Source organism: Lemur catta, chromosome 6 (genome assembly GCF_020740605.2).
Source record: "Lemur catta isolate mLemCat1 chromosome 6, mLemCat1.pri, whole genome shotgun sequence".
NCBI lineage: Eukaryota > Metazoa > Chordata > Mammalia > Primates > Lemuridae > Lemur > Lemur catta.
Genome location: NC_059133.1, coordinates 97,283,773 through 97,311,652, shown reverse-complemented (window position 1 = coordinate 97,311,652; position 27,880 = coordinate 97,283,773). Strand labels below are relative to the sequence as shown.

The following is a 27,880-nucleotide window of genomic DNA, read 5'->3' as shown; positions in this document are numbered from 1 at the left end:
ATACCTATTTGACTCCAGGTTCTGACAACCAGATCATAACACTCAAAGGACACTCCCTATGCTAGTTCTCAGCACTGCTTAATAAAGTTGTTGGAAAATAAAACCAGGCTCTGGTGCCGTGTCATCCTTTAAGGCAGCCTTGAGGCTCCTAAGAGGTGCGGTCAGGAATGATTTGACCTTCTGAAAGCACCAGATAGCCCACCTGACTTTCAGATACGCCAAGCATCTTTTGGAGAAAGCTTTTTAACAAAGGAATTCCATCACTTGAACAAGCCAAATGTTTTAAAAACAGGATGGAAAACACATTCTCTGAATTAAAGTCATCTCTCAAGTATATCCACAAGGATTATGTTACCAGGGCAGAATCTACCAACTTCTAGGATAGGCCTGAGTGGTCACGGCTGGGGCATGCTCAGGATCACATTTGTTCTTGACACAGTGGAATCTTTTTATAATGTTGGTTTGAGAAGAAGGGGTGGCAATCTTGCTTTATAACCAAGGAAGTACTTTTTTGTACTTGGTCTGGAAGAATTTACACCAATACCTATTACAAACCTATTAAAATGGCAACCTACTGTATTTAAGTGAAACAGAAGAAGGTAAAGATGCTGTGAAAGATTAAAAGTATCCTAAGAGGCCAGGGATGGTGGCTCACACCTGTAATCCCAGCACTTTGGGAGGCTGAGACGGGAGGATTTCTTGAGGCCAGGAGTTCTAGACCAGTTAGCAGCACAGTGGTCTCTACAAAAAAGAACATTAGCTGGGCGTGGTGGCACATGCCTGCAGTCCCAGCTACCTGGGAGGATGAAGCAGAAGGGTTGCTTGAGCCCAGGAGTGCCATCTGGCAGTGATGCCACTGCACTCCAGCCTGGGCAACACAGCAAGACCCTGTCTCTTTAAAAAAAAAAAGTATTATAAGAGTCTGAAATTATTTGCTGTTTTAGAGCTCTTTTCTATTAGAGTTGCTGATTAAATTGCTCCTTTTGGAAGAAAATACCTCCCCCTCATGAGACTCTGTAATGACAGATACACATATGGATGAGTGTGTATGTCTATGTGATTCAACTTGTTTCCACTGTAATATTAGTAATCCTCAAAAAAAGCAGCCCATTCCAAAACATTAAAAGTTATAGCGTTACTGGAAGATTTATTTCCCAATGGTGGCCTTCACGTTGCAGGCAGCATCTACTTTTAGTATTTGTAACCTTTTGCTCACATCAGATTGAGACCCAGCCCTAGGACTTAGAGTTTTTTCTTTTCTGATGAATCTAAACTCTTGAACAGACATGTTTTGGATAACAAAGTATTTATTAGTATTTCATTATTCCTGTTCATGCTTCCCCAGAAGCATCGCGTTCACAGTAGCAAGAGCTTCACTGTTGAAGGTAATGTCTGTGAAACGGCCCCATGATCCACTGTCAGTTTTAAACTGATTCCTAGGAAATAGCTTATATTTGGGAACAAAAGACCAGTGTTGCACTGTTTCTACACCTAAGCTTTTCTTGTTGTTTTTGGCACTACCTAAGTGACTTGGTTTTGACAATGTCCCCAGGAAAGGGAGTCCCTTCAGTTGCTGAATTTTAAAAAGCCTAGTTGCGCTCTCATCTTTTATGCCTGGAAACCTGTTTTCTTCTGATGCATCTCCGCAGGCAGCGATGGGCTGAGCGGTGTGACTGGGCACCGAAACTGCAAGGCTCTTACCAGGGCGTGTGCAGCAGTTTCCGGTACCCCACCAGCTTGAAATTTTAGGAAAAAAAGATTTTTTTTAAGTGAAGTCTTGGTTTTTTTAGAAAGAGAAAAAGTACATTTAGTTACCAGATTTTGGAAACAGTGGTTGACTGTTGGGCCCGTAAATCACCTTCACACCTTTTACTGCCCATAGTTGTTCTTGACTCAAACAAAAGGAAATCAAGTTGGAAAAGTCAAACGGCTATGGATGAGGCTGGAACTTCCCATCGTTTGAGCACAGCACGTTAGTCCAGAACCTCTGTGCCATCTGGTTTTCAAACAGGAAAACTGTTGCTTCCTCAGTATTAAGATGTTCCCTATCGTTTGTGGTGGGTATGTGCACTTCTTCTCCAAGCCCTGCTCTCCTCAAACGGGACACTGCTTGCTGTAAGACCGTCCCCCACAAGGTTGTAATTTAATAAACAGATTTTTTTTTTTTACCAAAAAAAATTGTGTTTTGTTCTTCTGTCTTAAAAATCTGCTTTTAAACTTAATTTTCTTGGCCAATAAATAGTTTCATCTAAAAAAAATTAATTTTCATGTGGGAACCTGTACAGCTGAAATAAGATAAAGGCACAACGTGTAGATTTAGGAAATGCTATGAAACCCATTCAAATATGTGCAAGTTGACATTTTCATTCAAGTGTATTAATGTTGAAATTTCTAAATGGGTCACCAGCTTAAAACATCATTTAAAAATGGTGAGAAATAAATACTATCGCCCAGTGCCTGTCTTCTCCAGGGACTCTGTTTATACGGCCAGAGCTCCATCTCCATTGGAGGCAGGAGCACTGCTGTCACCACGCCAGGTGTAGCCGGTCGCGCTTTTGCAGTCATCCATTCAGTCCATCTAGCACAGGAAGGAGAAACGGGCGATCAGCCAGGCTAATTCACACAAAAACGCATTCTCTGGAGCCCTAAACTCCTTCTATCCCTGCATCCAATTTTTTGCTACGAGGGAGCAGCTGCAAAAACAGGATTTCCAGGTGCTGAGACCTGGCTATGCTCATCTCTCAAATTACTGAAGGCGTCCGGAGCCATCTTAGTGGGTCAGAAGAACCAAGACTCTGTCTCAGCCCTTCGGTGTCTGGTGAGCTGTCAGCACAGACTGCTGTGGGCATCTGGCCCACTCATGCCCCTTGGATGGTGGCTGGGAAAAGCTGTCCAGGAACTCTCAGGCTTACCTCCTTCCAACAGTTCCGTTTGGCTTAACACCTGATTTAAGATTTACATTCATTCTCCTGTTTTTAAAATGCCTGTATAACTGAAGACCACAGCACATAAGGAATACTTTTTTTAGGCTTGTCAGTAAATATTAAAAGGGTTAGTTGCTACTTTATTTAAAAACTAAAGAAGCCTGGCCGGGCATGGTGGCTCACGCCTGTAATCCGAGCACTCTGGGAGGTTGAGATGGGAGGATCGTTTGAGCTCAGGAGTTCGAGACCAGCCTCAGCAAGAGCAAGACCCTGTCTCTACTAAAGATAGAAAGAAATTAGCCAGGCAACTAAAAATACGGGGGAAAAATTAGCCAAGCGTGGTGATGCACGCCTGTAGTCCCAGCTACTTGGGAGGCTGAGGCAGGAGGATCACTTGAGCCCAGGAGTTTGAGGTTGCTGTGAGCTAGGCTGACGCCACTACACTCTAGCCCAGGCAACAGAGCGAGACTGTCTCAAAAAAAGAAAAAAAACTAAGGAAACCTGAGTAATGCTTCTAACGTGTCCCAAAATCTCAAACATTCCCTAATATTTCTAAGTTTACAGATAAAATACATCCACTTAACATCCACTTAAGGTCTGAGACTGAAGCACCAGAGTTTAAGGACTACCTGGCCTGTCTTAGCGACAGCATGACTTCCAATACTCTGGTTATTAAAAGTGACTTTTAATACCCTGGTTATGGGACAGATGTGTTCTGGGGAAGATTTTAGCTTCCCCCCACTTTTTTGACTATTCCTTTTGGTCTCTCTCCCCTTAATCCTTGGTAAGCATGTTGTTTACGAATTTACAGTCACTGACTTTGGTGCCAAGGTGAGGGTGACAGCGGCCTGAGGAAGCTTGGCTTGGGCCGCCCAGCGGCTTCCTCCCAGGCTTGCGTGCTCTGCACACAGCAGGACTCCATCAAGGGCTCGAGTGGGCCTTCGCCTCCCTCTGGGGGGAGCATGTCTTCAGCATAAAGCTGATAAAGCGCAAAAAGGAGGTATCCGTTGCCACCTCTACCACATAAGCTTTCTTGCTCGTGAAGCCAAAGCCAGGCCTCCCTGCCTGAGCAGGAAGGTTTGTGACAGCCCCCTTGGCGGCTGCCAGCGGCAGGGAGGGCAGGGATGGGTGTCCAGGGCTCAGGCGCGGGGAAGTGGGCACCGGCAGCGGGCAGAGACCAAGCGGGCTCCGGGGAATGCCGAGGGGCTGACTTCACCGGTTCTTACGTTTCTGGCCAAGTTCCTCACATAGGTGAGCAGGTTCTGGTTAATAAAATTCACTGTTGTGCGAAAGACATCACGGAGCAAGGACGGCGTGTGATCGGCCACCTTTTTGGCCAGCAGCATGGTCAGCACCAGCGTGGCCTTCTCCTGCTCCAAGTCTGCAGGGCAAGTCTGCATCAGCTGCTCCACGGCGGTGGCCAGGTGCCCCCTTCTGTCCTGCACAGGGTAAAGACGGGTCAAGACGGGGGGCACCCAGAACCTGGCTTACCAAGTCTTCCCTCTCAAAGGAAAAACACTCCGCAGTGATAAGCACAGGGCAGCATTCAGAGGGAGGTACTCACCTAGTAGCTCAGGATGCTAAGTATAGAGAAGGAGAAACTATTTTGTTTCCCGAGGCGAAGGAAAGGGAAGGCGGAGATCCTCCCTGGAGCGGGCGCTCACTAGCCAGACACAAGCTTAGTGTGCCGCTGTTAGACACCGAGGGAGTGCAAGGAGCCTAAGTCATTCCCTGCCCCGAAGGCACTTCAACTCAAGAATCAGTTAACGGTCTCCTCTGTGGCCCATCTTACTGGCACAGACCTGAAGGGAGGGGGAGGGCGGGGCACCATGTGACATCCCCGTGCGTGGAGGAGCAGACCAGAGACCGCTGGGCTGGGAAGGACCGAGCTTATGACCACGCACAGAATTAAGCTAACGCTGTGGGAGAGATCTCAAGGCGGAGCCCTGCTCGATGCATCTGTGCTCTACGCCGGCTGGGGACACCCCACAGGAGGGAGCACTAGAATGACAACACCCTCAGGAGACCGCAGGCTCTATCTGCTGGGATCTGAAGCCCGGCGAAGGTTCTAGGTAGTGAGGGCACCTGCGTTTTCAGTTGGTAGAAGTACAAGAATGGGACCTCTCTCCCCTCTAAACTCCTGTCACCCCAGACATGTATTTCACGGCCTTGGAGTACGTGGCTCTCTTTCCCGCTAAGTGTCTTCAGGAGGCACACAGGGCCTTGGGCCAATCTTCTACCCGCAGTGCCCGGCCAGTGGCAGCTCAGTGAGCATCTGTGCATTGATTACAACCAGGAAGGCAAGAAGAGCACCAGGCTAAAATGTCACTTTTTAAAAAAGTGATTTAAAGTTCTCTATTGGCATTTTTATTCAAATCCCTAAAACTGAAGAAAGAATAAGTTATCTCTGGAAGAATCACATACATACACTTTGTTAATCTTTTTGGAGGCTTTTATCTCTAAACTCTTGGCTCTGACTTAGGTTCAGTTTTCCTAAATGTCAACTAACTTAATGCTTCTGAGAGACAATTAACCATGCTTTGACTATTTCTAATTGTCTTGTCAAAGCCCCAGATCCAGCAGCCATGAACTGAGTCACCTAGCCAGACACTGGTCTGTCTGCCAGGAGACAGAGGGCAGGCCCTGCTGGTTCCATCGATCGCTGAAATAGTCCTCACCCTTCCTACTCACCCCGAAAAGGCACCCGTGTGTCACCCCTCACTTACTTCCTCCAACAGGTTCCGGTTCATAAACTGCATCACCAGGTGATCCACCAGTCTCGGGGGGATGCTGCGCTCCATGCTGTCCCCTATTTGGGCCAGCTGCCTGGCCAGAGTCTGAATGAGGTCCTCCTCACTTTCAGAATCTGCATGTTCGGGCAGCGGCGGCAGAGACAAGGCAGATTCAGACAAGGGCCCGACACCCTAACCCACGCTGGCCACCGCCCAGGGCAAGGACAAAGCCAGCCCTCCCTCCACGGCCCACTGCACCCGGGCCTCACGCTGGCCCCGGGCAGCGGCGACTGGGGGAGAATCGGCCCGGAATGCAGACCGGTCGGCCACGCCGGGGCACTCACGGCTGTGGGCACCGGAGGGACGAGCCGGGCAGCACCCAGCTCCTAACGGGCGTCAGCCTCGGGGGCTGTGGGAAAGCCGCCCGGAGCCACCTGCGCCCGCCTGCGCCAGGCCCCTCTCCCGCGTCTCCCTGCCGGGGCTCCGGCTGCCCGGCCCCTGCCTGACGCCGCGTGTCCCCCGGGCCCCTCACTCCCACCGCCACGTCCCAGGCCCTGCCGCCACCCCTGCTCTAACCCTCCCGACAGGGGACCCGAGGCCGCCCTTCAGTTCAGAGCCGGCCGGACACGCCGGCCCATTCGCAGGCAGAGTCCGGCCCGGTCTAGGCCGGGGTCGGGCACAGGCTGCCCGCGACCGCCAGGGGGCAGTGCCGCCCGCCGGGCCTGGCTCTGGGTCCCCGGAACCCCCGCCGGGCTCAGGGTCGGGCCTCAGCAGGGCCGCAACCCCGCGCAGTCTCCCAGCCTAAAATACCCCGACTCCGGCAGCGGGAGTAGGGCCCGGCCCGTGCGTGTCCACACGGGCCCTCACGCCATTCTCACGTGCGCGGGGAAAGCCACCGACCTGGGGCTGGAGCTCAGGACGGCCCCTGCGGCAGGGGCGGGGCGCAGGAAAGGGACAGGAGCGGTGGGGACCGGACCGGACCCGGGACCGCCCAGGGCAGGACCGCCGGGCAGCACCCACGCGCTGTTTGATTTGGGGCTGGTCATTTGCCCTCTCAGGGCCTCAGTTTCCTCATCTGGAAACGAGGTTCAGAATGCGAAAATGTTCTTATCCTACAGGTAACCACAAGTCATAATGTGCCCCAGGGTAACAGTGTAAGTACTACACAGAAGCAAAACATCGAGGCGGACTTAGCCGCCCGGAAGTTGGGCCGGGGCTGCGCAGGGGCACGGGGGTCAGCAGCATCCCCTGCGGCGTCGCCCAGGCCCAGCCATGCCCCGGACCCGTCAAATCAGAGTCCCTGGGGGCTGGACCAGGCACCAGTATTTTTTACAGCACCTCAGCTTCCTGAAATTATATAAACACAAGTTTGAGAATCCTTTGTGTTATATAATCCAGATCAGTGGTTCCGATACAACAATCTGGTTTTATCAGAATTGGGAAATTTGGCACAAACACTACTTTATATTAGTGCAGACAGGAGAATCTCAAGGGAGAACTTTATAGTGGAGTCATCCAAGACTGGCAGATACTGAGCTCAGCACCCCTGGAGGGAATCAAGGACAGACCAACCTACCACAGGACACAAACACTTATGGTGGCCCGAAACCACAGAGGTACAGACTGGGCCCAAAGCTCCCTTCCGGCCCTCAGGTTCCCCAGATGTTACTGGACAAAGCAAATCCCAGATCTGGGGCAGAGGAGGCAGAGCCAGACCCTACCTGCCTCTATTCTTTGCACGTGGAAGCGGCTGGCCCTGCTGCCGTCTGTCTGCAGCTCGTCCTCATAGTCCTCCCACAGGTGATCTTGCACAGACAGTTCACAGCCCAGTGCCTGCAGCTCTGTCTGGAAACTGTTGCTGCAGCAGCTTTGGAGGAAGCCAAACACCAGCAAGTCTGTGATGTGCGCATCCTTGAGGCCCGAGCCATTGCTGACCTAGGATGGAAGGGGAGGCAGGGAGACTTGGGGGACTCAGTCCAGGGCCAGAGGCCCTTCCCGCAGCTAAGCTGGCAGAAGGGCTCCAGGCACGGCTGAGGCTGAGTCTCACAGGCCCAAGAGAACTGAAGAGCCCCGCCGGTTCGAGAGCCCTGCAAGAGGTCTCAGCAGGAAGACCTGCTCTAAGCAATGCCACCTGTGGGTGCCAAAGAGCAAGCTCCAATTCTGCAGAAGAGGATTCCTCTACCATTTGCTGGGCCTCCTGAACACATGCAGCTGGGATGAGCTTCCTGTTGGAGCAGGAAGGGCCACAGACTGTCTTCAGGGAGACAAGCAAATGTCACTGAGATGCCATCCATGTGTTCACTTCTTTCCAAGTCCCATGTGCCCTTTGCCAACTTGCACCCACCTTTCCTGGCTATGCTTCTAGCAGTTAGAAGCTCTTTCCTTTTCCATAATCTCCTTTGTGGGCCCAGAATGGTACTGGGCAAACAGAAGAGTTTCAATAAATACTGGGGAGTGGTAACCACAGCCAAACACTGGCCTTTGGCCAAGCTTGGTTTACTTCAGGGGTGTGTGCCCTTAATCCAAACCCCCCAGAGAGCTGTGAGGATGGTCCTGCCCTAACCCGGCGGGGCTGGAGCTCTTAGGCCCCTGCACTCTCCATGTCCGTGAGCAGCAGCTCAGCCCAGCGTCCGCGCCGTGGGAGCCAGGTGGGACGGTTGTGGTGTGCTGAGTGCATCTGGGGCCGGATTCTTGGCAGACAAAGGGGTAAACTTGTAGCATCCACAGCTTAGGTGTGCCCAGAGCAATCAAAGGCCTAGGGTGGAAGAACCCAGAGGACCAGGGATACTGAGATCTGCTCAGATAAATGCAAAACAGACATCCTGGGTTGTCAGTGAAGGCCAGGACAGGAAGATAAAAGTGCAGGCAAAAATTTATTTCTATCCTCTAAGTCCTTAATAACTTTCATTAGAAAAGCCAAAAAACTTTTAGAGGGCAAATTGTTTTCAATAAATAAAATGCTTAAAATAAGGTGCCAGGGTATTGCTATTATTGCTATTCAACATTCACTTCCCTAAAGTTCTTTCTGAAAAATGGAAAAGTTTTATGTAAAATTCTACTGTGTCAAATCCTTACAATTCCTGTACAGCGAGGCCATGTAGTCCAAGACAGCTTAGAAGCCCAAGAACATGTTTCGTTCCTGCCTCAAGGAGGTGTCCTGGTTAGGAGAGAAGAAGGGACTGGGGCAGTATCGTAGGGTAAACTGTCTCCCAGAGAGAAATGCTCCAGTCCTACTCCACGTACTTATAAATGTGATCTTGTTTGGAAACAGGGTTTTTGCATACTGGATTAGGGTAGGTACTAAATCCAATGATTAGTATCTTTATGAGAGAAATGAGAGGGAGATTTACACACTGAGACGTAGAGACATGGGGTGAAAGCACCCCGTGAAGACAGGCGGAAACTGGAGTGACACCCTTACAAGCCAAGAGCCGTGGAGCACTGCTGTGGCCGCAGAAGCCGGGAGAGGGGCCTGGAACAGACCCTCCTTCAGAGCCCCCGGAAGGAACCGGCCCGGACAACACCTCAATTTCAGACTTCTGGCTTCTAGAACTGAGGGACCAACCCTCTGTGTTTAAAGCCACTCTGTTTGTGGTATTTTGTCACAGCGAGGACTTCCTTCTGACCCAGGGGTTGGTACACAGGTACCCAAAGTCTGGATGCAGAGCAGGCTTTCAGGTTCAAGTTCAGTGACCTGTGTCTTTCTCACATAAAATAAAAAGAATAGAGTTGACAGGGAAGGAAAGGAAAGAATTTCACATGTCAGAGGACAGGTCCAGAAGCCTCGAGGGGGAAACCGTGACGTTGGAGGCCGAGCAGCAGGCAAAGGGAGAGCAGTACGGACAAGCACCTGCAGCGGGCGCCGAAGACGACAGGATTTAATTCCAGGAACAAACAGAGCTTGGGGGCGCCGAAGACGACAGGATTTAATTCCAGGAACAAACAGAGCTTGGGCCTTGCCAACCATGGAACCACGACCTTTCCTGATCTTCTAGAGACCCATTTGTGATCAAAGTTGAAATGAATGTCTCAGAAGATGGAAAACGTGATAGTTGTTTATCTTTTTAGATCACAGGGAAAAAATATGTTAAGAGAAATGATCAAGATGCAGGAAACCCTGCTGGACGTATTGCAGACCGATTTCATTCTGATGATGCAAAATCAGTTCAGTGCAAAGAAAAAGACAGTCACTGCCCAATGTGTTTGATAAACGGGAATAACGCTGGTGCCCAAACTTGGCAAAAGCAATTGTTTTTGTTTTTCCAAATATCAAAAAACGTCAAAGAGGCAGCAGTTGTAAGATGCTAAGAAGTAAGATGGGGCCAAATCCTCCATACTTTCTTATGAAAAAAATAGGAACACTGATTTTAAAAAACATTAATATTTCATGTTAATATAAGAGTGCTGATTAGCATTTTTAGAAATAGGCTGGTAGAGAAAATGTGGCTAGTTGAACAGATACTGGGGAAGGACTCAAATGCTGATGTAAGGCTAAGGAATGATGGATGAGAAACAGCAAAAGTTGGAAAAATCAGTTGAAATACATCAGTCAATCCAATAGATGTAACTTATTAAAGTCACTAAGAGATAGATTGAATTTCTTGAAAAACTTAAAAAATATATGCCCTTTGAGTCAATCCACAAAAACTCAACACAAAAATGTTGCAATCATAGACATTTTGAATTAAAAAAAAAATCTAAGAATGCTACAACGTGGGCGAATACCGAGGACGCTGTGCTAAGCGAGAAAAGCCGGGCACACAGGGACAAATCCTGTCTGATTCCACCTCAATGAGGGGCCGAAAGCAGCCGGATTCCTAGAGACAGAAAGTGGAAGGTGGCGGCTGGTGGGGCTGCTGGTGTTGATGGGGACGGAGTTTCGGTCTGGGAAGAAGGAAGGCTCTGAGGACGGAGGCTGGCGCTGGCTGCATAGCAATGTGCGTGTACTTAGTGCCACTGAGCCACACGCTTGGAAATAGTTAAAATGTTAAATTTTATGTTTTGTGTATTTTACCACAATTTTTTTAAAAGCTGGAAAAAAAAATCAAGGAAAAGTCAGAAATGTCTACAACAGGATGAAAGTTCTTTCTGATGGGGAAAAAAGGCAGAACCCTGAAATGTTAGAGAAAATTGCTAGTGTTTCACTGTGAAGCCCAAGTGTGCGGGACCCTGGCAAGCCACCTCACTTCTTTGTCTCAGCTTCCTTCACCCTGAAGGTAAAAGGAGAGGCACCGGGATGATGACACCCACCCTCCTCCACTGACGCCTCGGAGGAGCACTGGGAGGGCATGAGAGCGAGGGCTGCACATGTGTGACGGATGGTGGCGTCTTAACCTGCAGACGTCGCCAGCATGTGGGAGGAACGACAGCAGCAGGGCAGGGAGGGGCAGGCGCCAGGGCACTGCACACCACACTCTTGCACAGAACACTCTCTTGGACGCTGACGACAGCCCTTTATCAGGACAAGGGCGGCTTCCATTCACGAAGCTAACGTCTGCCCTGAGCGCACTGTGTCTCAGGCCCTCCAGCCACCATGCTGAAAGCCACTCAAGTCCCACCCTTTTGCAAGGATAGTCCACAAATGCATCCTGAGAACCTGCCAGGTGCCAGGTACTGCTCTACGCTCGGGCACTGGGGCAATGCAGGACACCGGTTTACAAAATGCCAAATCACTGGACTCTTATAGACACCTCCCCCGTGGCTGGTGAGAACAGCAGGCGTCTGGTGCATGCGGTGTGGACACAGGAAAGCCCCGGTGCTGGGCACCCTAAAGAGGTTGCAGAACTTGGCAAATAAGGGACATTAAAAGGCTATATATAGTACATAGACCAAAAAAAAGAGCTTCTGATTGGATATGCTATAATTTTCTCTCCCAAGATCATTCAAAGTACAGACAAGGAATAGTTTAGGTGGCATCCCTGTGAAAGTGGGGAACAGCCCACAGGACCTCTGTGTGACCCCGCCCCAGAACCTATAGCTTTTCCATGATCCTAAATCAAAAGCCTGCCGCCCTTCCAGCTGGCCCGGGCACCAGGTGTCGGAGGGGCTGTGTCAGGGCAGTCAGGGAAAGCTAGCGAGGGAACAGGGGAGGGTGAGCGAGCTTGGTTTGTTCTTCACTGTGCTCTGGTAAGTGGCAAGTCTGAAGTTCCTCTTTGCAGAGCTGTCAGTTCGGGGCTGGGCGGGATTAGCACCGACAGGCACACACGTGGAGGACAAGCTGACCCTTGGCCACCTTGGTGGCCCCCCCAAGGCAATCCTCCAAGGATTTCAGAGTCTACCTCACAGTCCATGGCGCGGGCAGTGCTGGGCAGCTCCAAATCGCTTCTGGTGCACAGGTGTCGCGGTCAGCAGCCTGGAAGAGGACACACACACACACAGGGTGGGTGGCCGCTCCCTGCAGGGACACCCCAGGCCCCAGAGGGAAGAGCCAGGGAAGCCGTCCTGGGCTCTGGCTCAGAGCCACCGCCGCTGGCCCCCCCAGGCTCCCCTGCACTTCTTTCTTTCTCAAAACAGAGCCGTGTGTGGCAACCCAGGAGCCAGCTCTGGAGATTTCCTCATTCCAGACGCTTGCCCAGGCCCCAGCGCTCCCCAGGCTCAGTCCTGCAGCCTCAGGGCTCAACTCCCCGCTCCATGCCCAGGAAGACCCTGCGGATCAGGCAAGCAGGACAGTCTGGCTCATGAATTACTTAAAAATAAATACTTACATTAGTTAGTAGATTATTGCTATCACCACTATTCCTTCCAACAACAAAAAAACAAACAGCCCATTTCCTCAGGGAGCAGCAGCGCTCAGGGTGCTGCACTTGACCATCTCTTCTGTTGCGCACAGGCCCGCCGAGAAGCGGGCAGCGTTAATTCTGACTTCGTGGTGAGAAAATAAGGTTTGGGGGGAATTGTCTGAGGTCACAGAACTAGCAAGTGGCAGCCAGGACTAGTGACCACCCAGCAGATGAGGTCTCTCCGCTGGGCCACATGGCTTCAGTGGGGAGATTAGAAGGACATTCGTACATGGAGACCTCCTTCCTGTTCAACGGTTATTAAACACGAGAATGCACAGGGGACCCTGGAGCAACGCGGGTCTGAACTGCCCTGAGGCAGCAAGAGCAGCCTCCGCCCTGCGAAGGTGACAAGGAGGAAGGACGATGCCTCCCACTCAGTGAATGGTAAATACGTTTCTCTTCTTTAAGATTTTCTTAATAACATTTTCTTTTCTCTAACTTACTTTATGGTAAGAACATAGTACATAGTACATACAACATATGTGTAATGGACTGTTGATGTCGGCGAGGCTTCTGGCCAACAGCAGGTTACAAGTAGCTTAGTTTCGGGGGAGTCCAAAGTTACATGTGGATTTTGACTGTGGGGATCAGCACCTGGACCCCCACACTGTTCAAGGGTCAACTGTATTTGACAATTATATAAAAGAGTAAAGCTTCCATATACCAAATTAAATAACGCATCATAAACAACTGGCCAGACAAAAGCCATTTGGGAATTAAGTTTAAAAAAAAAAGCCCAAACAATGGAAAATATACAACCATTAAAAAGAATGAGAGGTCTGTGTGTGTGTATCAGTACAGAAAGACACCCAAAACGCTGAACAAAAATTCCCGTGGAACAGTCTGAATAGGAGGCCGGCACTGATGGAGGTGCACCCCCCCACAGGCAGCCGAACCTGCCACACTGGGTGCAGTCACTCACTTGGCACTGTCACCTCCCCGTCTGGGGGGCTCCCTTCGGCCTTGGGGATCGTGCACGGCTCGAGGCTGCACCCTGGCCCTCCCCGGGCAGTTCCGAAGAGCCCACCCCACGGCTGGGTGTGGCTGTGCACTGAGGAGGAAGGGGCCAGCTGCAAAGGCCTGTGTGTGGCCATACGGGGAAGCTGCGGGACCCTGGCTGCAGGGCCATCGGGGCCCTCACAGGGCACCAAGACAAAGGACAAAACAGAACACACCCCTCGGAAACAGGTCACAGAAGCCCAGACACCTGCCCAGAGCCACTGCCAAGGTCACGGCACAGTGCCCCAGAGCCCTGGCCTTTGCCTCAAGGCCCAGTGCCCCCTCCCCTCACCACCACGTTCTTCTAGAAGCAGCTTCCGAAATCTATGTGGGGGCAGGTTTACCTGTGAGCCCAGCACTCAAGTGGCAACTCACGTGAACATGTGAACTTCCTTCCTTCCAGACGCGCACACACAGCCACATCTGCATGCAAACCTGTGGCCATCTCTTCCCTTCAATGAAGTCTTCCAGAACATTCTAGCATCTATATCTTATTACAGTGGTTCTCAACCAGGGGTGATTCTGAGCCCCAGGAAACATCTGGCAATGTCTGGAGACATTTTTGGTTGTCACCAAAAATGGTGGGGGCAGTGGGAAGGGTGCTGCTGGTGCTCCGTGGCCAGAGAGCAGGGACGCTGCGGAGCACCCTAAGGTGCACAGGGCAGCGCCTCAGCTAACCAAGCCCCAAATGTCTGCCGGAGCTCAGAACCCTGTTCTGGTGTGTATGTAAATACCAAAATGCAACTAACCCCCTATTGTTGGATATTTATGTAGTTTAAAAATTTTCACCATTAAAAATAGGACTGTAATGGATACCTTGTGGGCATTTGCCCATTAAATCCGGAATCAATGGGATGACAGATGTGAACACACGGTGTGCCAGTCTGTGCCCAGGCCTCATGGCAGCCGCCAGAGAGGACAAGAGTAAGAGCAGCTCCCCTGGGCTGTGCCCTCGAGGTCACACAGCCTGCACCTGGGGACGCCGCACCCTGGGGACCCCACACCCACATGAACTCTTGGCAGCTCTCTTCCCAGGGCCACGGGAAGCCATAACCCCCGCCTCGCCTCAGAACAAGGTCACCAGGGTGTTCACAGCCAGGATCTCACCAGCCACTTTATGTTTTGTCTTCCCAGTTGCTCGAGGACTCTACGGGGCAGGGATGGCAAATGTTACCACTAATGACAAAGACCCAGCAGCTACCTCTATGAATACCACCCAGACGCACCAGGCTGGCTCTGCGGCCTCCTCTCTAACCCTCACAACATCCTTGCCAAGAAGGCACATCTGTCCTAGGTTTCAGAGACAGGGCTGTGGCTCAAGAGTGCCCAGGGAGGGCAAGGGACACCTCAGCAGCTGCAAACGCCCAAGCTGGGTTTGTGGGACAAGTCACAGCCCACCCCAGGCCCACTTCTCCTGAGTAAGACCAGCAGATAACAGATCGCTCATGTGTCTACTCAGACTCCAGTCCTGCCCCCTTTTTTATTTTTATTTTTTAGAGACAGGGTCTCACTCTGTTGCCTGGGGTAGAGTGCAGTGGTGCCATCATAGCTCACCGCAACCTCAAACTCCTAGGCTCAAGTGATCCTCCTGCCTCAGCCTCCCAAAGAGACGGGATTACAGGAATGTGCCACTGAGCCTGGCCTAGCCCCCCTTTCTGAAGCCCCAGAGCCTCCCTCACACCCTGGAGGCCAAATGTCCCTGAAAACCTCACAGGTCACAGGAGCCCCGCCCAGCCAGCCACGCCAGGGCAGAGCAGCGCAGGTGCTTCTGGGAGGATGAGGTGTTTTGGAGGCTGAACCCTGCGCATGGCAGCTCCCTCCTTGGTCAGCATGTGGTCATTCCTGTGCTCCGGGTCCCATGTGTGGGTGACAGCCGACTCACTGAATTTCTTAAGTGACAAATGAATGGCACTGTGTTCCCTCCACCACCACACCCACCTCCTAAGCACCCCAGGGACCTCGAGGTCACCCTCACACTGCCTGGGAGGCACACTAGACAGACGCTGGGAGAGCCCAGCCCACTCCTCCACCAACAGACATGCTGGGCTCATGGGACCCCCAGGCCCTGCCCCAGGGAAGCTTATTTACAACAAATATATCATTATACATATGATGAACACCAGGGAAGCAGGCATGTGCTACTCTAAGAACCAGTCAGTCATCAACCCATCCACCCACCACTCACAGGCCTGCCGGGTGCCCGGCGCCAAGCAAAGCGCCAACCCGGGAACGTGAAGTCAGTGACCCAGGCTAGGACCCAAAGTGCCCTCTGGGCCTGGGGCTCAAGAATGCCCAAGAATTAACCAGAAAAGCAGAGGGCAGGCACTTCACTTTTCTGGGCCATGTTGTTATCATCAGAAAAGTGATGGGTCTGGAGAAGGTGAATTTCCTTTTGTTTTTTTCTTCTTCTTCTTAAATGAACACGTTAAAGATCTTATATAACTCACTAACAATAAGATATTAAAACCATTCAGAGTCCTCAAAGAAATAGAAATGAATTTACAACACGATGCAAAACTGGCCAACATGGACAAGGCAATAATCAACTGCATTCCCCTGGGCAAAGCTCATCTGCATTTCCTCGGACAAAATCATTTGTATTATTAATATCAGTTTTCTAGCACTTACAGAGTTATAAAATAGCTCAAAGATAATGAAAGGCAGAGAAAACCTAAAAGAGTGTGGTTTTTTTGCCCATTTCAGAGTTTTCCCCAATTTTTCCCGACAGCCTTTCTGCCTGTGAGAATAATCTGAAAGATATTCTTTAATACAAAAAAAGGGCTGGATTCATTAGACTGATAATTTACATAGGTGCAGCAAGAGTGTTAAGTGACCAATTAAGCCTCTTACGTTTCCTTTGCAAATTTAGAGCCATGCAGCATTGAACAATTTCGAAGGCCACAAAATCTACTGCCTGGAAGTTTTCATAAGGAATCTTAGGTTGGGCTTTGAAAACCGTCTGTTACTTGCTCCACCGAGGGCAGGAAACCAAGCCTGAGAAGTTCCACCAGGTTTCCCGTGCAGTGCCTGCAAGCCTGAGGGAATGCCCTGTGGAAAGAGACAGAGACCACCCCGGGGAGAGAAGCAAAGGCTACGCACTCAGGGCAGAGACCCCAAGGCGGGCAGAGCAGGGGGTGCTCCGTGTCGGGAAACTGGGGGCTCCAGGTGCCCTGATGGGGGCCCTGGCCTGGGGAGGCTGCAGGTGGTCTCCTGCTGACTGATGAGGGGGCACATCTGGCTTTCTCTCGTTGGTCCCAAGTTGCAAGCAGAGAAATTAGGAAAGCTGTCAGTTAATCAAATCCTGGCCACTTGGGGCTGACAGTTGAGCAATCACGGCACAGCAGCCTGGCCTCCCACTCCCACGAGCCCGCCCTCAAGGGCTGCCCTCCCGGCGGCTGCTCGGTGTAGACAAGGGTGGATCTCTGGGCCAGGCCACGGCAGGCTGTGGTGCAGAGTTCTGTTTTCACGGAGGGTCCAGCTATGGTCCATTTATCTATTCGCTCTCTTATCTCTTTTACTCGGGTCCCTCAAATATCTTAAATTCCCAGGCCCGCCAGGAAGGACCTGAGAGACAGGGCCCAGGCCAGTGTTCCCGGGAGGGCCCTGTCGGCTCCACAGAGTCAACCTTAGTTCCTTTAGAAGTGCCTGTCATAGCTGATCACGTGAGCATCGTTCACAAATGCAACATTCAGGTAAGGCTCTGCTTACTCTATGCATTTGTCCAATTCTATTTTAGTTGTTTTTTCTTTTTAAAGGGCACATACGGCTGTTCCTCAAAAAAATCAAACATAGAATTACCACGTGACTTAGAATTCTGCTTCTGGGCATATCCACAAAAGAACTGGGAGCAGGACTTTGGAACAGACACGTGTACCCCGACGTTTATGGTGGCAGCACTCACGACAGCCACAGGTCAGGAGCAGCCGGACGCCCATCAGCAGATGAAAGAAAAAATAAAAGTAGGGCATTTGAGTACAGTCGGATGGAAGGAAATTCTGGCACATGCTACCGCATGGATGAAGCTTGAACACACTATGCCAAGTGAAATAAGCCACTCACAGAAGGACAAATGTTGCGTGATTCTACTTCCAAGAGGCACCCGGAGTCGTCAGGTTCACAGAAACCAGAAAGTAAAATGGTGGCTGCAGGGGCTGGGGGAGGCGGTTGGGGGGTTCGTGTCTAAAGGGCACACAGTTTCGGCTTATAAAGATGAAAAAGTTCTGGCGATGGAGGCTGGTGACGGCTGCACGACAATGTGAATGCGCTTAGTGCCACTGACCTGTACACTTAAAAATGGTTAAATCTATTTTACCACAATAAAAATACAAATTTAAAAAATGACAGATTCTTCTTATTGAACCTATGGAAATAACTATCACCACAAAAATAAGGAGACTTAGTAAGAATGGTGGGGGGTGTCAGTGAGAAATAGGTGTCATTTAAAAATGCTTTATTTCCATTGGCCAGAGCAAGAGCCTACTAAATAGTCAGGGGTTACATACAGCTTAAGAAAAAGAGGGGGTTCCCTCATATCTCTGGAAAATAGAAATTATTAATAAAACATCAGCAGTGTTCCAAGCCAATCACCGCAACACAACGTCCCTGAGCAGCTGGCTGGGCGCTGTGGGAACCCCGCCCTGCGGGTTAGGAGCCGGCCGGCCGCTTCCAAACTAGACAGCCCTGGAACTCCGGCCCCCGGGCCCCGGTGTGGCCCGAGACGTGCTGAAGGTCTGGACTCTGAATGATCCTCACTCAAAGCAGCTGGCACAATCCTTCCTCACGCAGCTCTCACTCTGTCCTTTACAGAACCCCCAAACTCATCTATGGATGACAGAGACTTACTAGTTGAGATTATTGTTTTCTCTAGCCAATAATATAAGATGGAAGAGAATTCAGTTCTCTTTGGGGTATGGCACATACCTATTTCATAACAAATTTGGTCAGTGTTTCCTCTGAGAATGAAAATGCATCGCTTCCAGCCAGGGAGGGCGCTGACACGCAAGAAACTTCCCACAAGGCCCACGACTTGTGGAATATTTATAGTGATAACATTTTACCTATACAAACTTAACCAAGGGAAGCCCCAACCAGCATCTCTTCAGATTTGACAATTACTCTTTCTGTGCAGCAATTAAAATAGTAACACTTAAATCTAATTATTTTTATAATATATTTTTCCCTTTATAAGGTGAATGACCAAATCTTTGTGACTTTCCAGGGGCACGCTGGGAAGTCTCAATAATAGTTTTAGATGTAAAACATCCTGAAAAATTTTTTTCCTAGACTTAGGGTCCAATCTTCAGAAAGCAACATCGGAAGTGTTGTCAGAGGTAATCTGGACATACAATTAAAGTAGGATCACGGGTGCCCGAGGGACGAGACTTGGCAAGTGATCCTCCTGCCTCAGCCTCCGGAGTAGCTGGGACTACAGGTCCACACAACCACACCTGGCTATATTATTTTTTTAATTTGTTGTAGACATAGGGTCTCACTATGTTGCCCAGGCTGGTCTCTAACTCCTGAGCTCAAGAGATCCTCCCGCCTCTGCCTCCCAAAGTGCTGGGATTACAGACGTGAGCCACCACACCCAGCCAGACTTGGTTATCTATTAACGAAACTAACAGACCTTTACTCTTTCATAAGTGATGAACCTTTGTTCTTTGTTTTTCCCCCTTAAATAATCAAGAATATAATAAAGTCAACATAAAGTATCAAAAACTATTCTGCTATGCAGAACCTCTGCTATCTCAGTGGATTACACAGGAAGTCAAGAATAATCTTTCATTTTGAAGGCCCAGGCATTAGTGAGTAAATCAAGAAAGCAAGACCAAGGCAACAAACCTCACTAAAACCATGGTATTTCAGAGCTTTTCAGACTCGGGTATTATAAACTACAGCAATAAAATTCACTTTCTAAGTTTTGTCCATCACTTTTTTCTTTTTTTCATATTCTAGAACACACTTGTAAATCACTTTAGGACAGAGTATGGTCCAAGAAATCCCAGCGTACCTGAGACCCTGTCAGAAGATTTGTGAGGTAAAAATTCTTTCATAATAACAATAATCTTTTCTTTCTCTCTCATTCGTTCATGAGGGTACAGTGGAGTTTCCCAGAGGCTAGATGATATAGATACTGCAATAGATTGAGAATCCAGATATCTTTTATGTAGTCATTTAAGAGATTTATAAAAAAAATTAAATAATGCTGTTCTTCTCAATAAAAATGTTTTGTTTTATAAAATATAGCTTAAAAATATACTTATGCTAAACAATTTCACACATTTCAAATGAATTGACAAATATTTTTTAAATTTTTGTTTTAATTCTAACATAGAAAATATCAATAGATAAAACCCATTTAATCAAGAGTTTTTTGGTTCCTTAATAATTTTTATGTATAAAAGGATCTACAAAAAGCTTGAGAAATGTTGCTTTGAGAAAAAAAAACCTATCCTTTTTCTTTGAAAAATAAAAGTACATACACAACTGTTTTTCTACATCACCCATATTAATTATAACTTTCAACCCAAATTCCTGACTTCTCTTTCACAGAGACCTGGGGGTTGATATTTGAGAGCGGTATGTCAGAAACAAGCATTTTAGCAGATGCTCATGAACACATATGTAACACAACTTTTTTTTTTTTTTTTTTTTGAGACAGAGTCTCGCTCTGTTGCCCGGGCTAGAGTGAGTGCCATGGCGTCAGCCTAGCTCACAGCAACCTCAGACTCCTGGGCTTAAGCGATCCTACTGCCTCAGCCTCCCGAGTAGCTGGGACTACAGGCATGTGCCACCATGCCTGGCTAATTTTTTTCCTATATATATTTTTAGCTGTCCAGCTAATTTCTTTCTATTTTTAGTAGAGACGGGGTCTCGCTCTTGCTCAGGTTGGTCTCGAACTCCTGACCTCGAGCGATCCACCTGCCTCGGCCTCCCAGAGTGCTAGGATTACAGGCGTGAGCCACCACGCCCGGCCGTAACACAACTTTTTATAGCCACATGAGTCCCCTTCATACTTTCTCAAAGAGCAAAACATTCTTTAGCACTGGCCAAAATATGGCCTCTTTCAGTATTCTATCTCACTTGGAAATTAGGTATGAGTACAAGGATTGCACATTAATTAACTCAAGTTAATATCAGTCCAAGGTTTTAAGTTACCTAAGCTTTATCTTGGAATACTGTTAAAATAATCAAAATAATGATTTAATTTAGCTGCCCACAAATTTATATGTTTCATAATCTTAAACATTATGTAAGAGTAATATTAGCTGATTCCATAAGCAAACCTGTGGAAGTTTAGGGAGAAAAAAACTAAGTAGAATAAAATGTACACCTGTATTATATTTAATACTGGTACATTAAAGACATAACTTTTTTAAGACCCAACTTACTAATTCAGTCTCATTTGCCAAAGATTTACCTTAATATTGTTAACTTGGATTCTTAGAACATTTCTGAATTTGTTTCTGAAAGAAGAATTTTTTTAATTTAAAGTCTAGTGCCTTTAAATTACTAGAAATGCAATTTTCTTATTTTCTGGAAATCTTAGAAGTATTTTTATATAAGCCAAACACAGACCAATCAGAACAGAGTTCTTCCAGTTTAACACACTTCATAACCTAGCCCAAGGACTGAAAACATTTCTTTCATTTCACATAATTAGAGGCAAAGGCCTTTCTGAATTATAGACACAGAGAGCTTCCAGCACCTGTTCTACAACTTCAGCTCCAAGTCAAGAGTAAACACGGCAACACAAAAACTCATTGGTCCAGATCTCAAAGCTATTCTTCCTGGGGGGCACAAAATTCTACGTTGAATTGAGCAAGAGACTAAGGACACAAAGAAAAAAGCTCAACAATCCAGATTCTCGGTCATCTCTTTCAATAGAGAATAGATGTCAACCATCTATAAAGATGACCAAATGCTGAGACCATAAACCAATCCTCAATCATGGATGCCACCAACAGGAGTAATTTACCTACTATGTGCACACCAGAAACCGAACACAAAATCAGTAGGGGGGCCGGGCGCGGTGGCTCACGCCTGTAATCCTAGCACTCTGGGAGGTTCAGGCGGGAGGATCGCTCGAGGTCAGGAGTTCGAGATCAGCCTGAGCAAGAGCGAGACCCCGTCTCTACTAAAAATACAAAGAAATTATCTGAACAGCTAAAAATATATATAGAAAAAAATTAGCTGGGCATGGTGACACATGCCTGTAGTCCCAGCTACTCGGGAGGCTGAGGCAGAAGGATTGCTTAAGCCCAGGAGTTTGAGGTTGCTGTGAGCTAGGCTGACACCACGGCACTCTAGCCCGGGCAATAGAGAGAGACTCTGTCTCAAAAAAAAAAAAAAAAAAATCAGTAGGCATTGGGGGGGGCAGACAGGGACAGAAAAAACAGAGAAACAGAGTCAACGAAGTTCCATTGCTGCTTGGAATTCACCTCCGTTAGCCAAGAAAAGACCACGTGGATCCACTGGGCAATCCTGCTCCTAGGTACACACCCGAGAGAAAGGAAAATGCATGTATGTCCACAGAAAATCATGTACATGAATGTTCCTAGCAGCATTATCCATAATAGCAGAAAAAGGAGAAAGACCCCAAATGCTTATCAACTAATGAATCAATAAACAAAATGTTACTTGGCCATAAGAAGGGATGAAACACTGGTCATGCTACAACACAGATGACCCTTGAAAACATCACGCTAAGTGAAAGAAGCCTGTTGCAAAAGGCCACATAGTGTGTGATTCCACTGACCTAAAAGGTCAGAGCAGGTGAGCCCAGAGACAGAAGGCAGATTAGGGCTGCGGAGGGAGGGTGGGGGTGACTGGTGATGTGGATGGAACTTCTTTCTGGGGTGTTGAAATGTTCTCAAGCTAGATTGTGGTGACGGTTGCAAAACTCGGTGAATATACTAGAAACCACTGAACTGTACACTTTAAATGGGTGAATTTTATAGTATGTGAAATACATCTCAATCAAATGGTTTTATAAAAAGGCAGTCTGAGGGAGGGTGGCATGAAGAGGTGGGGTGACTGGGGCCACCCCTCAGAGGCCTGCAGCTCCACCCTGTCCTTGGAGGTCCCCGATCCCTCAGGCCTCCCTGGACCTGGGGTCTCCTACCTCCCTCCCCTGCCCAAGTCCTGGGCTTCTGAGTGGGAGGGAGGTGTCGCAGAATGCCCAGGGGAGCCTTTGTCCCACTGCCTCACCCTGAACTCTTCATAGAGCTTCGTCACATAGAAGAAAAGGGCTGTCACCAAGGCCAAGGCAGAGCCCCGGAACCAGGGCAGACCTGGCTGTGCCCCTACTGCCCCTGGGCCAGGGCTGGTGAGACACTAGACCCAGCAGGAGGGCAAGGACGGCCAGCACACCTGGACAGAAGGGCCTGCACAGGCCACAGTCCTCCTGCCTCCTGAGTCCTGGCAGGAGTCCCTTCCCTTATCCACGGGAACGGGGAACGGGCAGGCTGGTGGCGTGTGAGGACAGAGCAGCCCTTGCTTTAGTACCCCAAGGAGCTGCTGGCGCCACCAAGCACCCCATGCTCAGCTCCCTGGTCAGCCAGGTCAGGGATTTGGGGGGTAAATGTCCCTAAGGTTCCTGGGAGATCCCCAGGGGAGAAACAAGGCTTTTGGAGAGGCAAAGACACCTGGGGCCAGGAGTGGTCTCACAGCCAGGACTGGTCTCATCCTGTCTGGAACTCAGGCGAAGTCAGGCTTAGCGGTAACGGGAACGAGACAGCCACCAGGCCACTCTGTGAGGCTGAACTTCTCCCCGTCCTCCCCGCGCCCCTCCCAGGACAGGGCGAGGAAACACCAGCTAGGAGGTTCCTGGAGAATCTCCAGTTGAGATGAGTTTACCTCCCCGATTCCAGGGCGCAGGGTGGTGCTGCGCCAGGCTGTGGTCCCTCCACCCACCCCCAACATGTAGAGGCAGCCACACCCAGAGGGGACAGTCCCACATGCGTGACCTCCGGCACCCAAAGCTCAGGGCTCCCCAGTGGAACCCCAGAGGCCTCCCCTTCCTGTCTCCGAGGAGGCACCTGCGTTACTCTCTGATGCCAGGTCTGACCTCACAGGAGGCAGCTCTGTGTTGACACCACGATTGTAGAGCCACGCCACGTGTGTGTGCGTGTGTGTGTCACCCACCCGGCACCTGGACTCCTGCCTTCACTGACACAGGACCAGAGTTCCTGGGGACAGGTCATGCTCCTGGAGGGATGCATGTCTACTGTCTCCAGGGGCCTTCGTGCTGCGGGCCCTCTCCACCCCATCTGCTTCCCCGGCCTCCTTCCTTGCTGGGCTCTGCTCCCGTCCTGCCCGCCTGCTGCCCAACGCTGGGCCTGGCCATGGTTTGGCCACTTAAAGAGGGTCTTCCCCTTCTCTTTGGCTTGGAGGGGTAAGGGAGGTGGAGATCACAGTAAGAGATCCTGGGACACAGCCCCACCCAGGAGCCAGGGCTTTGGTCACCTGAACACTTGCCAAGACATGAGCACATATGAGAGAAACTCCCACCACCATCAAGGTTTCACATCTGTAGAACTTCACAGAATGAACGTGTGAATTAAAACGAGATGTATAGTTATGCAAATTAAACCAGACGCAAAGATGCCCGTCACAAACACAGGAACATCGTCACTAGCCTCAGGTGAAAGCTCGTGGCAGGGTAAGGGTTGGGGTTAGACGCAGCACAGTGCCCTCCCCCCCCCCCCACCCCACCCTCCCCCACCCCCACCCCCAAGCCAAGCCCACGACCAGCTTCCCTCTCCTCCCTCTAAAGAAAGGGTGTTGTTAAGCAAGTGAGAAGGAACCACCCCACTGCCCACAGCCGCTGGCATGGAAGGGGACTCACTCGCAGGCGGGGATCCCGCCAGACCAGGTGGAAGCCCGGGCAGGACGTTCTGCAGAAAGCTCCCTGCTGATCTTGACCCCAGACTGAGCCCCAGACTAGAAGAGGACCTCTCCCCACTTCTGTGCAGCCACTCCCAGGCCACAGTCACCACTGGGGCCGCCCACGCCTTCCACCAGGGCAGCACCTCTCTCCAGTTCCTGAAAGCAACCACTCCCTTGTAGGGCTGGCCTACGGCCTCCCACCTCCACCTCCACCCCCACCAAGCTGATGAGATTAAAAAATATCCATTTGCTTCACTGAGGGGAGAGGGTAATTTAAGATAAACCACTTCCTCATTTTCTGAGTTGGTAGCTTCTTTTACAGAAAAGGACACCCAAAAGGCCAACCAAGACTTCAATTTGCGAGGCAGCAGCACCTCCAGAAAGTGGCTGCTCTGCGTTCAGATGATCATGCTCACCTCTTCCGGAAACTTCTCCACTGGGACCATGGTGGGCAAGACGAGAGCAGAAGGGAAAAAGACTGTGCGGGGAGTGGGACCGTGGAGCCTGCCAGGGCTGGGTCTTGGGGAGAAATCCCACCAAGAGGGTCCTGGGCACTGCCCGAAAGCTTCCTCCCCTCCCTGCAGCTCACCAGCTGCCTCCCCTCCCCGGGCTGGCAGGGAGGCGCCACAGAAAGGCCTCTCCACTCCTCACCTCCTCACGCCCCGGCCTGCCAGGGTGCAGGGAATGGAGCGGGGAGCCGCTGGCAGTCCAGGCAGTGCGTGCCACAGTCAGAGCTGAGAGTTTGGACACTGACTCCCTCAGATGTGACCCCGGGCAAGTTACTCAACCTCTCCCTGCCTCGGTTTCCCCATCTGAAGAACGGGGATGCCAACCTAGTCTCTGATTACTGTGATGTCCAAACAAGCTAATCAACACCCAAAAAGCCCTCTGTGTGTATCTGGCCCACAGGAAGCTCAGCTGGTGACAGCTGGTCATCACTGTTCTCTTTGGTCGCGATTAGGTGTCTTCTTCAGAACTGTCACTGGCTTGGGGACGGCCAGCCAGGTGTGGTAACCAAGGAACTGCTAATTGGAATCTGTGCATGTGAGGCCCATCAGGGCAGGCAGGGCCAGCCGCTCTCAGGGACACTCCAGGCCTGCGCTGCCCTCCAGAGCCCAAGCTGGCAAACAGCGACCAGACCAGCAACCACAGAAAGCACTTCCAGCTGCCACAGTTCTAGAATGAGGCTTCTCACCCGCCGTCCAGAGCTGGTACCCTGGGCAACAGCAGGACGCACACAGTCCTGGGGCAGTCCAAAAACCGGCAGTTACAGCCCCTTGTCCAGTCCCCAGGCCCCCAAACACACACACACACTAGAGAGAACATCACTCCCTGCCCTTCCTCCTGGCCAAGACTCCTGCCTGGAAGGTCTGTCATCAAACGGCCATCCCCTCCATCTGCCCTCATCCTTCCTTCTGAGTCCAGGGGCCTGGGCACTGCTGGGGCTCCTGGGCAGACTTTTCTCATTCGCAATGAGTGGAAACTCAGCTCCTCCAATCAGCCTTCTGGGTCAGCTAAGGCTGTGAGGAATCCCGGGGCAAGGCCTCCAAGCAGGTCATGCCCTTCCCACCCAGGCACCCCCCAGCACTCCCTCACCACCCTGAGTGCACGCCCTGTCTTCTCTATCCAGCAAACTCCTACTCATCCTTCAGAGCCCACCTGATAGCCTAGCCTTCCCTGCCTGTCCCATCTAATCTCTGCGACAGAACTAACGACAACTCACCCCGTGTTACCACAGCAATTTGCACCAAACACAACCAAAGGCTGCAATCCATCATGTTAGTCACCCATCTTACATCTCATGAGCCCGGTGCCCAGCCCGTGAGGCGCCGCCTTTAAGCTCCGGCCATGAAGTGCTGACTGCCTGGGCAGGAGCGGAGAAGACGAGGGCACACATGCTCTGGGCTGCAGGTAAAGGCTTGGCCAGTGTCCTCTGCCCAGCTGTGCCTCACCAGAGTGCTGCCATCTAAACTCCTGAAGCCAGAGCATTCCCCCTCCCAGTCACCTGCCAGCTCAGAGAATGTGGTCTCAGTCAGGGCTGACTCCCAGGGCTCGCCCCCAGGTGGCCCAGCCCAGCCTGCCCATGCAGAGCCTGCCAAGCGCCTGGTGGGTGAGATGGTGTGGAAAAACCGATCCTTCTGCAGCTCCCTTCCGCAGAGAAAGGCCAGCGGGGAGGCTTGAGGGGCAGAGGAGACCCCAGGCAGGGCAGGGCAGGCAAGCGGGGCGGTGGGAGCGGCAGTTGCTCGGGAAGGGGAAGAGCTCTGGGCGGGTCTATCTGCGCCTCACCAGCCCCCCAAGCTGCCCGGGGAAAGCAGAGCCATCCCAGGATGCCCAGGCCCACAGGCCACTCTACAGAGGCCTTCACTGGTTCCTCCAGCCGTCCCCTCACTGCCACCACCAGCCCCATCATGACCCCAGCACCAGCGGCACATTCACGTCTGTTGGATGAATGAATACATAAACTCTTGCCCGTCCAGCCACCTGGTTTCAGGGCTCTGCAGCCATTCAACAAACTGTTTTCTACCAGAAGCCAGTACTGCACGTAACTTCAAACTGTTGGAAGGCACGGAGAGTGCCACGCTTGCTTAGCATGAGCTCGGAGCGGCCACTCAGAAGCTGCACACGGAGGAGCGGCAGGTGTCCGCAGGTGCAGGAAAGCGCCCCGGACCGAGCGCAAGGCCTGCGTCTGGGCCGGGGTTCCGGTCCGCCACGCAAAGGTCATGGCCCCAACCCGTCCCCTCCGTCGGTTTCCCATCTCGGCACTCGGCCCGCGGCGGGCACCCGGGTGTCTGCGGCCTCGCTGCCCCCTGCGCTCCGCACCCCCGCCCCGCGGCCGCGCGCCGACCGAGGCCCACGTGGAGAGCAGAGCACGAGCCTTCCCGCCTCCCAGGGGCGCCTCCGGCAAGCGGAGCCGCGGCGCCCGGGGGCGCGAGGAGGGCCCCGGCGGGCGGCAGGCGGGGCGAGGCTCGGGCCGGGACACCTCGCGGCCGCGCCTCCCTCCTCCGGCTCCCTCTGAGGCGGGGCGGTCCCGAGCGGCCTGCCGCGTCCGCGCCCAGGCGGGCAGGGGTGCCGAACCCGGGCTCCGCACTGACCCAGGACGGCGCGGGGGGAAGCGCGGGCCGAGCGGCTACTCACCCGCTCCAGCCGCGGGCGGGGAGGCGGGTGCGGCGGGCCCCGGGCGCAGGAAGGCGAGCGCTGGCCGCCGCCGCCGCTTCCTCTTATGCGCCCGGCCCCGCCCCGGCCCCCCGACCGCCCCGGCCCCGCCCCCGGCCCCGCCCCCCGACAGCCCATGGTCCCCCGACCGCCCCCGGCCCTGCCCCCGGCCTCGGCCCCGACCCCCGACCCTCGACCGCCCCAGTCGCCGCCTGCGGGCGCCCGTCCCGGAGCTGTGCCCTGGCCGCGGCGTTGCGCCCCTGGAGCGTAGGACGAAAGTACAGTGAAACGACAGTGCCTCACCCCCGCAGACCGGGCTTAGCCGGCCACTTATTCCAGCGGGGCTGTTTTTGGAATAGCCCCTGGGCGGCGATTCTCGGTTCTCACGGAAGCAAGGAGGGTG

At 51.5% G+C, this 27,880-nt stretch overlaps 1 protein-coding gene across 4 annotated transcripts; it reads right to left on the bottom strand.

Moving 5' to 3' along the window:
• Positions 1–1,289: 1,289 nt before the first annotated feature.
• On the bottom strand, positions 1,290–27,880 carry BID (BH3 interacting domain death agonist). Of its 4 annotated transcripts, none has more exons than XM_045554620.1 (6): positions 27,781–27,880; positions 11,935–12,008; positions 7,378–7,591; positions 5,651–5,790; positions 4,151–4,363; positions 1,290–2,578 (listed from the first exon to the last, which is right to left on the bottom strand). In XM_045554620.1, the coding sequence occupies exons 2-6, from the start codon at positions 11,944–11,946 to the stop codon at positions 2,570–2,572; spliced, it is 588 nt and encodes a 195-aa protein (XP_045410576.1). In that variant the 5' UTR covers positions 11,947–12,008; positions 27,781–27,880; the 3' UTR covers positions 1,290–2,569. The 4 variants fall into 4 exon arrangements, with proteins under 4 accessions (XP_045410576.1, XP_045410575.1, XP_045410577.1 ...); XM_045554619.1 differs by lacking the exon at positions 27,781–27,880 and adding an exon at positions 27,460–27,539; XM_045554621.1 differs by lacking the exon at positions 27,781–27,880 and adding an exon at positions 24,284–24,302.